The sequence below is a fragment of the Atractosteus spatula genome, chromosome 14 (assembly GCF_055471065.1).
Source record: "Atractosteus spatula isolate fAtrSpa1 chromosome 14, fAtrSpa1.hap1, whole genome shotgun sequence".
NCBI classification, from domain to species: Eukaryota; Metazoa; Chordata; class Actinopteri; order Semionotiformes; family Lepisosteidae; genus Atractosteus; species Atractosteus spatula.
Genome location: NC_142719.1, coordinates 18,609,722 through 18,622,713, shown reverse-complemented (window position 1 = coordinate 18,622,713; position 12,992 = coordinate 18,609,722). Strand labels below are relative to the sequence as shown.

Sequence of the window (12,992 nt, the reverse complement as noted above, 5' to 3'; positions counted from 1 at the left end):
ACGCGTACAAGTGCCTTCAAAACGTCTAAGGCTAGAAAAAGTTTGTGTCGGGTTTGTAGAGCGAGGGCTATAACGGTGAAGCTTGTAACGACTCTCTCAGACAGCAGTGTATATCCACGAGGGAAGCGCCATGATTATTGATCATTGAATCGTATTTATCGTCCACGATTGAGTACCATTATATGCGATATTTATCTGTCGTTGTATGTTGTTGTTATTATTTTATTATTATTCAACAAGGATTCTTGGAGATTTAATTAAATGAACCCTTGACACATGCTAAATAACTACCCTTTTAACACCTTTCGATGTTAGGGATTTTCGTGAATTAATAAAGGAAGTGGGTTTTAGTTGACATACATGGAATGTGTTGTGCTTTTTTATTTCTATTTCAACGCCGGAACACTCGAGAAATTCGTAGCTCGACGGGGAAATGGCGATTTCTTTCGACAAGCTTCATTTGATACAAACCTCAGACTTGCAAGAGAAGGAATAGTTCAAGCAAGCATTCCTGGTGTCACAGGATTAGAAGAGACGAATACTAGTTCATGTTCTCATCTCTTTATGTACATTGGGACGTTCAGGTTTAGCACACATTGAGGTAATCAAGCACTGTAATGTACACGTCTACAGCTGCTGCGGTTCACATTGTTGCGGTAGCTCCAGCGCGTTGCAACATGTACTGGTTTGAGTCCGTGATCACTCCATGTGAGAATTGGAAAGTTTACACCAGATAATCGATTCTCAGGCAATAATAAAAAGATTTTCCTTATTCTAATGTCCCGGGATTTATCTTTCAGTTCAATACTGAAAGAACTGAAAGATAACTTCAGTTGAATAGAACTAAAGTAAATCTTAAATCTTTGTCCGCTGTGCCAGTCTGCTGTTGTACCCTGGGTGACGTCACTCCTAAATGTCTCTAGAGGGTGCCATTCTCAAGGGGAAAGAAATGGAAAACTACACGAACATTTTAAACCAACAGATCTTCTAATGAGACAAACCCAGCTCGCCCCCCACGTTGTGCTTTTGTCAGAACAAAGACTCCGCCTTAGACGTCTTATATTCAGCCCAGTTTGTGTCTGAAAGTACGAAAGTGTTCTTCAACGACGTACCTGGTTACATAAAAGATTAGGACGATTGTATGGGGTACATGACCATCTGACTTTTAACAATTCGAGATCTTTATTTATAGACACGTGAAATGCCGCATTTTAAGGAGGATCATTAAGGATGATTAATATTGTGAGACTTTTTTTAGGAACTGTGGCTGGAAGGTTACCGGTTCAAATCCCGCAGCTGGCGAGGAATCCTACTCTGTTGGGCTCCTGAGCAAGGCCCTTAACCCCAGCTGCTCCAGGGGCACCGTACAATGGCTGACCCTGCGCTCTGACCCCAGGCTCTCTCCCTGTCTGTGTGTCTCATGGAGAGCAAGTTGGGGTATGTGAAAAGATAATTCCTAATGCAAGAAATTGTAAAGGTTAATAAAGTGATGATGTTATGTTATGAAGCCTTCTTCAGGTGTGAGAAAGAGAGGGCAGATAGCAAAGATTAAATAACACAGAAGAACAAAAGCTGGGAGGCCACTCAGGAAGTGCAAAGTGCAGAAGGGCGAAAAAAGGTGTGAAGTCAAAACCTGCTTGAGAATAGAGAAGATTACACTAAAATAAGTCGGTCGTTGAGAGAAGGGGGATGGTGTGAACCTACTTTCAGGATGACTTTCGTTTCTGTTGTTTTTCTGCTATGGGAGTTGCGAAACCCTTCTTTGAGAACAGAGACTGAGAGATCAGTGTGATCATTGCCGTCTGAGCTGAAATGAGAAACAATAGGCTGAAGGGGTCTCCTAGTCTCCTTCCGGTTTCCCCAACGTAGATAGCTAGGCATTTTTGTTTGCAGGGGATATAGTAAATGAGGTTGCTGGAGGTACAGGATGTCGTCTGGGTGAATTGACCCGAGTGGCCCTGAATGAGCGCGTTGTTGTTAGATATGTATTTGCAGGTGATGCAGTGAGTTCTGCTGCAGGGGAAGGTGCCTGGTGGGGATGATTGCCGAGTGCGGTCAAGGGAGCGGTGAACCAGAAGTTTACGCAGACTGGGTGTTCGGCGGTATGAGATGATTGGGTGGTTAGAAAAAAGGGTACCGATGGAGGGATCGGCCTGTAAAATGTAGTAGTTGTTAATAATGGTCCTGGGGATAGCAAGTGTGTTAGAGTGGTAGGGAAGCACCAAAGGAAAGCGCTTGCGAGACCGGGAGTTCCTTGTTGAGCTGATGATCCAAGGGCTATTTTTGGCCCAGGTGTGGGCCCTCTCGATAACATGGGTGGATTTGCTTTTAACAGTAAGAAGCAGGTTTACATAATATCAATCTTTCAAAATAAAACAACATCAAAGACCATCGATACAAGAGGAAATAAAATAGACAATCGTGTATGAGGGGAGACCTTTAATGAACAGAACATTTTATGTGTCAAACATACAGACATTTCCATGATCAAATCTCTTTTCAAAACGCTGTGTGGACGCAACTGGTTTGCGATTACAGTATTATGTTCCTTTCGGTTGTCTGACAAAACTCGGAATGAAAATTAATCTACTGTATCACCACCAGACTGCATTGAAGGAAACCCATAGACGTGCACAGCGAAACTCCTAGCTGCCGGGTCGTGTTACCTGGAAGCGCTCCAGGTTATCGGTAACTGGGTGTAAAAATGTGAGCGCTTGGTTGCGGGAGAGACAAGGCTGCCGCTTGCGTTTAGGAATTATGAATAAAGGGTAATCTTCTTCCGAGAAAGCAAGGATTGAGATACTACACAGGTCCCCTGACCATATTTGTCAAGTTTTTACTTCTGCCTGTGACAGAGCGCGTCTGTGCCACACTGGAATCACACTGCGTCTCCGGCGTACATTAAATTACAAGGCTTTATAACAGCGTCTGGGGGCACTCTACAGATTGAAACAAAACGAACAAAAAAGAGAAAGCAAAAAAAATGAAATATGGACTGGAGAGAAACAAAGACTGAGATAGAAAAACGTGGAAAAGGAGAAAAATGCAAATATCAAACGAATACCTCCTTAGATTTATAATCTGTGAAAAGGTTAATGTATCTCATGCAGGGAGTGAGTTTCAAAGTTGAAACGTTTCAGGTGGGTAGCTGCGTCAGCATGCGTATGGCTGTAAAGGTACAAGTCACAGGTTTATTCCATGCTGAAAAGAGAAGAAAGAAAACACGTTTCGGCCGTGGAGCCTTCTTCAGGTGTCAGTTTCTAACTTTTGCAGTTAGCGAGCGCTGTAGCTATGATCATCATCCTCGTCATGTTCTGGTGTTTTCTCGTGTCCAATATTTTTTTCCCACCCTCGTTATTGATCTCGATCATTAATAGCCGCAGATTCACTTGGGGTTTTGTTTTGAACAGCGGAGACAGGCGTGTACGGAAACCAGAGAATAAGTACTGTTTACAGCAAAGACACGAACAGCTGGAACTACTACTTGCTGATGCTTTAATGTCTTAACTTCCCTTTCCGATGAGACTAGGGGTAATTAGACGAGACCGTGCATATAGTAAAATAATGAGCGTTACCACGTCTTCCAGCATCTTTGGACACCACTCGGTGTTCGTGAACTATAAAATAATTTAAGAAGGTGTAATGCGTTTCGTTGAAGGCTTTGCTTATTGGAATTGGTGTGGGTTTGATAAACGAAGGAGCTTCAGATTTCAAAAGGCACAGAACACGAGAAATAACAAAAAAGAATGACGAAATGGCCCCTCCCCCCTTGTCTGTTTCGAAAGGGTATAAACGATCAAACGCGAGTGATACGGACACATACACAGTCAGCTGCAACAAAAATACGGAACTTTTGCTTTTTACAGCAAAGATGAGTTACACACCGTCACCCGCCCGTACACCAGGGACATGTTGAAACTGGCTCATAATATTAACTCACATTCCTTCAGAATAGCGGAAAATATGTAACCTCTGAGCGGACCCGCCCACCGCTTAGCCGCCATTGGTCATTGTGTCCGTCGATCATAAAACCCTTTATTTCTATTAGCCTCTGTTGTGCTTTCTAAAACGGTGCGCCTCTCCCTTCCTTTGCCCGGGGAGGGCAGGCTGGGGTGGAGAGCCGAGCAGGAGGGGGGGGTGCGGGGTGCCTTGTTGAAGTCTGACGCCTTTTCTCTCCGAGGATGATGGACTAACGGCGCTGGTTTCTTGTCCAGGATATATATACATTTTCGTCCCCCTACAACTTTTAAGGAAACGATGGAACCCGAGAATAAAAACCCCGATTCTAAATACGGTAAGATGTGGGCTTGTTTCCCCTAATTACCCTGCTCCTGTATTGCAATGCGGACTTGCTTAGTTCCTGTGCATGAAGTAAATAAACACAAGCAGTCCTGAAAACAATGGACGAGGAATGAGCGATAGCTAAGTGGCGTGTGTGGTTTATAAAAACTGTATTTGATCAATATAGCGCTTCTGTGCAAAAACATAACAGTAAACTCGATTTAGCGCTCACTCAAATGTGCCTTTGTCCTGCAAAATACATCTACAGTATATACACTGATTCGCGATTGACAGTCCCGGCTTCATTGAAGCATCCTTTTCAACTCTTTTAGCGTACAAAACTAAGGAACGTGTTGTGTCAACGGATTAGGAGGGAGTATATATTGTTCAAAGGATTAAAAGGGAATATATATTGTTCACAATTCGAGACAGTTCGTTCATATTTTCGTGAGAGTGTTGATATTGTTAAAAAATTAAGCAAATGTAAGTAGACCAGTTTGCAGGTTTTTATACATGACGGGTGAATGAATAGGAAAATGTTACTCACAACAGAACTGGATTTGAAAGGCAAACGTTTTGTCACGTCGCCACAGCTGCCTGTCAAGTTGTACAGGGTTGGTTCACTATCGATTTTCCTAGAAACGGTATTCATGCTGGGCTGGGCGAGACATCCCGACTTCACTGTTCCACTGTGGACGTCAACATGCTGACGAGCATCTGTCTTCCCATTACTAACTTCAACATTACCCACGGAGCTGTTAGTACTCAAACCGCTAAAATGACTACGAAGTCTAAAACGACTTTGACAGTGTTGAGTTGTAAAAATGAAACTTAAATTCCACTTTGGCTACTACCGCGGCCAACATGACCATTTCTGTTACTATTACTATATTAGCATGTCGGAAAACCTACATTGGCTGATTAGACTCTGATTGGGCTCCAGGGCGTGTAGTTCTCACGAGACGGAGTACAAATCGCCACAGGCTGCGCTTTTTTTCATTAAAGATGACAGTAGGAGGGTGGTTTTGACGTTTTGAGTGGCGTGCATGTGCATAGCGTTGTCCAGAATATTCAATTCTTTCTTTTTGAGGAACAATTGGAAATAAACGTCCAGGTACTGAAAATTAAACTCCACACTCGCCATAGCTGAGTCTGTTATCCCTTCTCTGGGTTAAAATTGCCGTTTGGACGAGTTGGACGAGTGTTAACGACAAACTGACCACAGTCCTGTGCATGTCATTGTAATAGTGGACGGTCAAACTGAGAGAGGCTTGCTGTAATTCCCACAGATAGGAGGTCGCTGCCGATGCGGGATTTTCTTCCCCATAATGCATTTGTCCTTTTTAGGAGGAGAGGAAACCTCAACGTCTAAATCCCAAACTGCCTCGAGCTGGGAATGACACCTTCCCGTATGTCTTGCGCTTGTTTTAACCCAGTAAGAGGTTACTTCACGCCCCAGATAATGACTGGCAAGCCTGAGCGTGTCTCCCGTCCAAGTCCTACTGCGTGTTATTTGGGAATGTCCGAGTTAACGGGGAGCTGTTGAATGCCTCGCCCGTCTAAATATAGGTATTAATTAAGGACTACACTTACAGCTTTGCCTATTCTGAACGTCTTGTGTTAGTTGCTGTTCTTGTGTACATAACTCCGAAAGCGCATCATATTCACTTCTGAGGTGGCCAGTATAAGCCCAAAGCCACAAATCTTGAAACAATTGCCCATTTGCAACCAACACGAAATGTTATTTTTAATGTAAGCTTGTTTTGATAAAACTTGGCCCTTCAACTATCTGCCGTTATAAACTTGCCTAATTTTTTGGGTTTCAGTCCGACTGCAGAGCTATAGGATGCCTACCTGTACATACTTTAAACCTCAGCCCAGAAATACTGGGCCGTTTTCCGGTTTCAGGAATCGTTTCTTGTGTGTGTGTGTGTGTGTGTGTGTTATTTTTTTTGCCACTATCAAAATTTATTTTCAGTAGGTGAGTCCTGCTTGTGAAATTCCAGGCATTGTTAACCATTGCAGTGTGTTTTAAATCGTTTAGGTCATTGTAGAGAATGTTAGGGTGTAAGCAGACCAGATACCCTCTTTAACACACAGTGGGTGTGTGACTCCTCAGTCAGCAGAGGGCGGTCCGGTGAGCGATGTCAGTACTGACGCTGGAGTCTGTTAAGGGAGGAGCTCTGTGGCTTAACTTTCTGCAAACCAAAACTACCAAATGGAAAATGTTACTCCAGAGTTTCAGCACCCCTGGTAATAGCGCTGGTAATAGCGCCTTCGCCCTGCTTAGTTTGCCCATAGAAAATCTACGAAACTCACACACTCACAGCCTGAATGTCTTAATACAAGTACAGTATGTTTCCAGTTCTTTAAGGCGTGTTCACCAGAAGGCTGGACTGGAGCACTAAGGCTCAGTTAAGACTGACATACTGGCCAGGATCAGATTCAGCCTACTGTGTGCTGGGAGAGGCATGGTCACCCAGCTTTGTGCCAAGTGCCTGCACTGCCATGCAAATATTTCAGATGAGAGTAACTTGTACCCTCTTTTCCTCAGATTGTGGCATTAACAGGGGCTGCCCTGTTCCAAGAGGTCTGGACTGACTGTCCACTGCTATTGCAACAGCGCAGAAGTTAAAATAGCCCTACTGTATATGATATTTCAGCGCTTGCATTTAAAACAGCTGGGGCAGCTGGAGTAGGAGCAGAGGGATCAGTGTTGCCTCTGGTAAATTAGACTGGTATGGCACCTGTGAGCAGAAGGGAAACTTCAGTGGCTTATGGATGCCTGTGGACCTGAAAGAGGAACGTAAAAATAGTGTTAAGTGGCAGAAGGAGTTAGAATGGCCTATAAAAAAATCATGGAGTCATGGTGGACATGGGATACACATTTTCAACTTAAACAAGAATATGGTTGTTTTACTTCTTGGTTGTTACTGTCTGGGGTCCCTGAGCTGTTTTTATAAGTACATGTCCATCCCTCCATTTCTTTACCTCTTCTTCCAGTTCAGGGTCATACTGGCAAGCAAGGGGCGCAAGACAGGTCACCCCCTGGACAGGACGCCAGTCAATAACAGGCCAGACGCTCACAACATAATTTCCCAGAATTATCCTACCAGCATGTCTTTGGACTTTGGGAGGAAGCCCACATGAGAACATACAAACTCCACACAGACAGCAGCCAAGGAATTGAACCCAGGGCCTCAGTGCTAGAAGGCGACACTGCGCCAGTGTGCCTTGAGTGTGTGTACAGCATGTTAGGAAAATAAATGCTCGTGCTTTTCTTCTGCCATGTTATACTGGGCTTGTAAAAGCTGGTCTGTCTGTTTTCTGAACTACAGAGATCTGAGAAGGCAGGTCGGGACAGTCAAGACTTTGCCAGTGGTTGACGAGTTCCTTCATACCTCGCTTAAAATAGTTCTCAGAAGGTCCTCAGATGTCAGATTCCCCCCTGCCATGGCAGAGCGTGAGCTGGAGGAAAGCCAGCACAGGAGTTATTATAATAATAATTGCTTACACTTATATAGCGCTTTTCTGGACACTCCACTCAAAGTGCTTTACAGGTAATGGGGACTCTCCTCTACCACCACCAATGTGCAGCCCCACCTGGATGATGCGACGGCAGCCATAGTGCACCAGAACGCTCACCACACACCAGCTATCAGTGGGGAGGAGAGCAGAGTAATGAAGCCAATTCACAGATGGGGATTATCAGGAGGCCATGATTGGTAAGGGCCAATGGGAAATTTGGCCAGGACTCCGGGGTTACACCCCTACTCTTTTCGAGAAACGCCCTGGGATTTTTAATGACCACAGAGAGTTGGGACCTCAGTTTTACGTCTTATCTGAAGGACAGCGCCTGTTTACAGTATAGTGTCCCCATCACTACACTGGGGTATTAGAACCCACATGGACTGCAGGGTGAGCGCCCACTGCTGGCCCCACTAACACCTCTTCTAGCAGCAACCTTAGTTTTTCCCAGGAGGTCTCCATTCCAGGTACTGACCAGGCTCACACCTGCTTAGCTTCAGTGGGTTGCCAGTTGTGAGTTGCAGAGTGATATGGCTGCTGAGTTCATTACATAATAGAGTTGAGGTTTCTCTTCATTGTTGGGTTTCCCTGCCTGGGATTCCACTCCTAAGACTCATGTCTGTGTGTCGCTAATATGGTATCGCATGTCGGCCATTGGCCATACAGGATTCTCGTGCTGTGCGCCGAAATGCTTTTCACTGCTGTTTCATGTGACCAGTAGGTGGCGCTATGGCTCGTCGGTGTGCAGGTTAGCCTGTTCTGTCAGGGGTGTGAGCGATGTGGCCAACATAGGCCAAGGCAATGTATCAATCTGGGAATATACCTGAGGGCAGGACTTCCAGCCTCGCTTCTGGAGATCCTCATCATAGTTCACCGTTCCTAATCATCAATTTCTAAAGACCTGCAAATTGGCTCCCTAGGTAGAATGTTTGTCTGGAGAAATGCCTGTTGGATTTACAGGATAGGAGCACTCCAGGACCAGGATTGGAGGCTCTACCATACAGTGTGATCAGGCCTTGTGCTTCAGGCCGCACATCGCCTGCGTGCTTGTCTTAAATATTTTAAGCAACACATGTTTTGTGCAAGCTATAGGGTTGCACTGGTGCCATACCTTTCATTTAACACACAGACTGAGCATGTCACTAAGCCCTCCTTCCTTCCTTTCTCGTGGTTCGATAACAAAATGAAATGTGTGCTAAAGACTGCACTCATAAGGGGCTGCTGTGGAAATTGATATGTTTGTTTTATAGGCTCTTCTCGCTCTTGGCTGTATTAGGGAATTAAAAGGCACAGGCCCCAGGCAGTGAGAAACAGAAGTCCTGGCTCATACAAGAAGCTCTTCTGAATCGAGTTCAGGCTCCCTGTGGGAGGTACAATATGTAGCATGTCACCTTTCCAGGAAATGCACAATATCTGTTACAGCAGAAACCCCGAGAGGCTGGCTGTTAGATCCAATAAGGCATCCCTGGACCTGATTGCTTGAGCATCAGAGAGTTATTTTTTCCTCAGGAGAACAGTGTTGGCCAGTGTCTCTGTGGAAAGGGGTTGTTTTGGGTTTCTCGCTGAGGGCCAGGGCTTCAAAGAAGTGCAGAGCGGATCTTCCATGAAAATCATACAGGGAAAGAACAGCACGGAGCTCTCCGTTCTCCCCGTCTTGCTGTTTCCAGGTTTTTTTCATGTGAAATGGGGAAATGTCGCTCTCTGATTATCTGTGTCAAAGTCTGGCCAATAGAAAAACGTGGTGTTGGGAGTTACTCGAGAGGTCAAAGGTTACTTGAAGCCCCACTGATTACTGCTGAGCAATACAGAACAAAATTTCATTAGAAGGCATGCAATAGGCTGATGCCAAGTTCTGACTTTGTTGGCATTCACACCCTGTTAAACTTCACACATGGCAGACTATAAACCAAGAAGATAAAGTGCAGTCTTTGCCCCCCACTTCACTTCCTCCATCCTTAATAAACATTCTGCCAGGATAGTTTGCTAACGGGATGAGCGATCACCTTTGAAGCAGGAGCCAGTTGCTGAGAATCACACACTTAGCTTGTGTGATGCCAATCACAGTGGCCACCTGCGAGAATTGTTTATACAGCTGGGAATTTACTGGATCGACTCGAGGGAAATGCCTCGGGCAGGGCCTCTACAGCAGTGTGCCGCCTGGGATTCAAACCCATGGCCTAACCTCCACACTTCTGCCTCTCCTCTGCTTTCTTCTCCCTGTAATCGACCCTCTGTAATTACTGATTCCCTCTCCTCGTGCCTGTCTGAATAGTCATTAGAGCATAAACAGGCTGCTCCCCTCCTTCTCCCAGCCCCCCAGCTCTTCCTCAGACTCTGCCTGTCTTGGCACACTGGGCGTTGGTACAGATCAGATCACTTTATTGGCCATTTCGCATACATCCAACTTGCTCTCCATGAGACACACAGACAGGGAGAGAAGCTTGGGGTCAGAGCGCAGGGTCAGCCATTTATACAGCACCCCTGGAGCAGTTGGGGTTAAGGGCCTTGCTCAGGGGCCCAACGGAGTAGGATTCCTCTGCCGGCTGCGGGATACGAAGTGGCAACCTTCCGGCCATAGGTGCAGATCCTTAGCCACAGAGCCACCGCTCTGCCCCGACATGGGCTTGCCTAGTGGAAGACATGACCCCCCCATTACATTCATCTGGATTATTTGCAACATTTATTGCCTCAGATACAGGAAGGTCGCCCTTAGTTGTGCAATTTTTTTTTTTCTGCTTGCAAGGATTCGCTGCAGTGGAAACCCGCTCCTACCGTCCCCCATCACATGACAGTGCTGTTGGCCTGCTCTGTTCCAGCCCCTTGCGCTTTGTTTGTGGTTGGCTCTCATGACTGCTATTGAGAGCACGTGAGACTGTGTTCTTGGTACGTGCTGTTTACAGCCTAGGCTAACTTTCATGTCCCTCGGCCTGCATTCTGTACTTTATAATTACGTGCATGTGAAATGTGGGCGCAACCAGTGTTTGGCACAAAACCCTTCAGTCGTGGTTATTGTGAAATGACAGGCTTTCTTGTGTGCGGTTCTGAGATCTGAACAGAGGTGCATCCCTCTGGGTCCGACTGCCCTTCTCTAGAAGTGTGCTGCAGTTAATCCAGTTAACAGCAGCTCATGATTGATTTAAAAATGGAAGATTTTCATTACCCACTATTATCTGTTTTTTTAAAAGCCCCAGTATTTTTCCAAAGAAGAGGAATCGTTCTTCTATTTGGTTTCTAAGCACAGGGAGACAGATGAGATGAGATAATGTAGCAATCAGCATGTCTTCCATTACGAACTAACCATTTAGCACATCCTGCCCATTTGCCAGTTGGTAACTAATTGATCCCCAGATATTAGCTGGATGTTTCTTGAAAGAAGCTAGGGTATTAGCTTCAACAACATGGGTAACTTGTTCCTGACTCCCACCACCCTTTGTGTAAAGAAGTGCCTCCTATTGCCTTTCAGATGCACTTCCACGTAGTTTCCACTTGTGTCCCATGATGTTTCAGTGTTCGTTCTGAAGGAGTCCGCAATGTTGCCTTTTTCAATGCCTTTGAGGATTATGAATCCTTGGATCAGGTTTCTTGGGGTCTTCTTTGCCCGAGTCTAAAAAAAGTTCAGAAGGAGAACATATAAACTCCACACGGACAGCGCTCCTCAGTTGAATCCGGGGCTCCAACACTTGGAGCCAGCAATGCTGACCACTGTGCCACTGTGACGACCATTTAGTTTTTTTTGTGAACAAATATTTATGTGAAAAATTGTCTCATTTTTCACTTTATTAGAACCCTCCTGCACTCCAGGACAGATGCTTTTGAAAGGGATTCCACCCACTCTCTGAATTGTGAAGCAATTTGTAGACCGTTAAGCGCTAACGGCCCTTTTTATTTTGCTTTTGCCGGGGTGATGTTGCTGAGTACTCAGTTACAGGTTCATCTGAATTTGCACTGCCAGTCTCTGCACCAGGTGGGGGAGGATAGGGGCTTGGAGGAAGGAGAGACGTACTCATCACAGGGAGTTACCGACATGGCCTCCAGCCAGCTTCGTTTTTTCACCCATCCATTTTTGAACCGCTTCTTCCAATTCAGGTTCACGGGGAAACCAGAGCCTATCCCAGCAAGCAACAGGCACAAGGCAGGGTACACCCTGGACGGGACGCCAGTCCATCAGAGGGCAGACAGACAGGCATGCACTCACACCAGGGTCAAAGAAGCCAGTTAACCTACCAGTATGCCTTTGGACTATGAGAGGAAACCAGGGCACCTGGAGGAAACCCAGACAGACACGGGGAGAACATGCAGACTCCACACAGACAGCACTCCGCAGCTGAGCCCAGGGTCCCAGCACTGCGAGCCAGCAATGCTTACCAGTGTGCCACTGTCCCGCCACTCTCAGGATTTAATTGAAATCACAAACTGCCTTCCCTTCTCCAGGAAAACAATTATAAAGGAGCAGAACCTGCAGGAGGTCAGATACGTCAGTGGTTTTCTGGGCACTCATTTGAGTGAATGTTCGGGGTGGGTTTTTTTTTTAGGCTGTAACAGTAGGTTACTATTTCAAGCTCGGCCAGATGTTTCCTGTGCGCTGCAACTTAGATTTTTCTCTCATTTAAAAAAACACAGCTTAGGACAAAATCAGGAAAGGGAAAATACGTCCATCTGGCTGGATTTCTCTTGTTGGGCAAATGTTTCTAGTTTGGAGTGAGGCTGTGCCTGTGTCATCGCTTTCTTACTCTTTCTGTTTTCCATCCAGACTAAGTGGAACCACTTACTCTGCTCTGACACACAGATTTAAGCATCAGTCATCTTCTTTTCCATTGCTTGCTGCTGTCTGATGAGTCTGCACTCAGCAGACAGGTCCTGCCTTTTTATAACTGGACATCTTGAAAACAGGGATCAAAGTCATACGTCCTCTGCATAAGGACAACAGGGAAACGCAGACCCAAGGACACAGGTGGAAACAAGGAGGAAGTGAAATTGAGACACAACAGGCTCACCTTTACACAGATGGTTGCAGGAGGCTGGAACAAGTTCCTCTGCTTTCTGGCTTTCCTCAACAAAGGGCAGGATAAGATCCAAATCAGATGGCGGGGCCAAACGCACTCCTCTCATTTGTGACTTTTATTTTAATCTCCTGTTCTGACACCCAGCTGTCTTTCAGATCAGATGATGTACTGCTTGCGTTG

The 12,992-nt window shown here is 45.7% G+C and overlaps 1 protein-coding gene across 2 annotated transcripts in view; it reads left to right on the top strand.

Annotated features, from left to right (window-relative positions):
• The first annotated feature begins 3,195 nt into the window (after positions 1 to 3,195).
• The window catches only part of slc44a2 (solute carrier family 44 member 2 (CTL2 blood group)), a 47,283-nt gene continuing 37,486 nt past the window's right edge, over positions 3,196 to 12,992 (top strand). For both annotated transcript variants that reach the window (XM_088931507.1, XM_088931505.1), the window contains exon 1: positions 3,196 to 4,294. In XM_088931507.1, the coding sequence (XP_088787633.1) occupies positions 4,258 to 4,294 (37 nt within the window). In that variant the 5' untranslated portion in view covers positions 3,196 to 4,257. The remainder of the gene's footprint in view (positions 4,295 to 12,992) is intronic.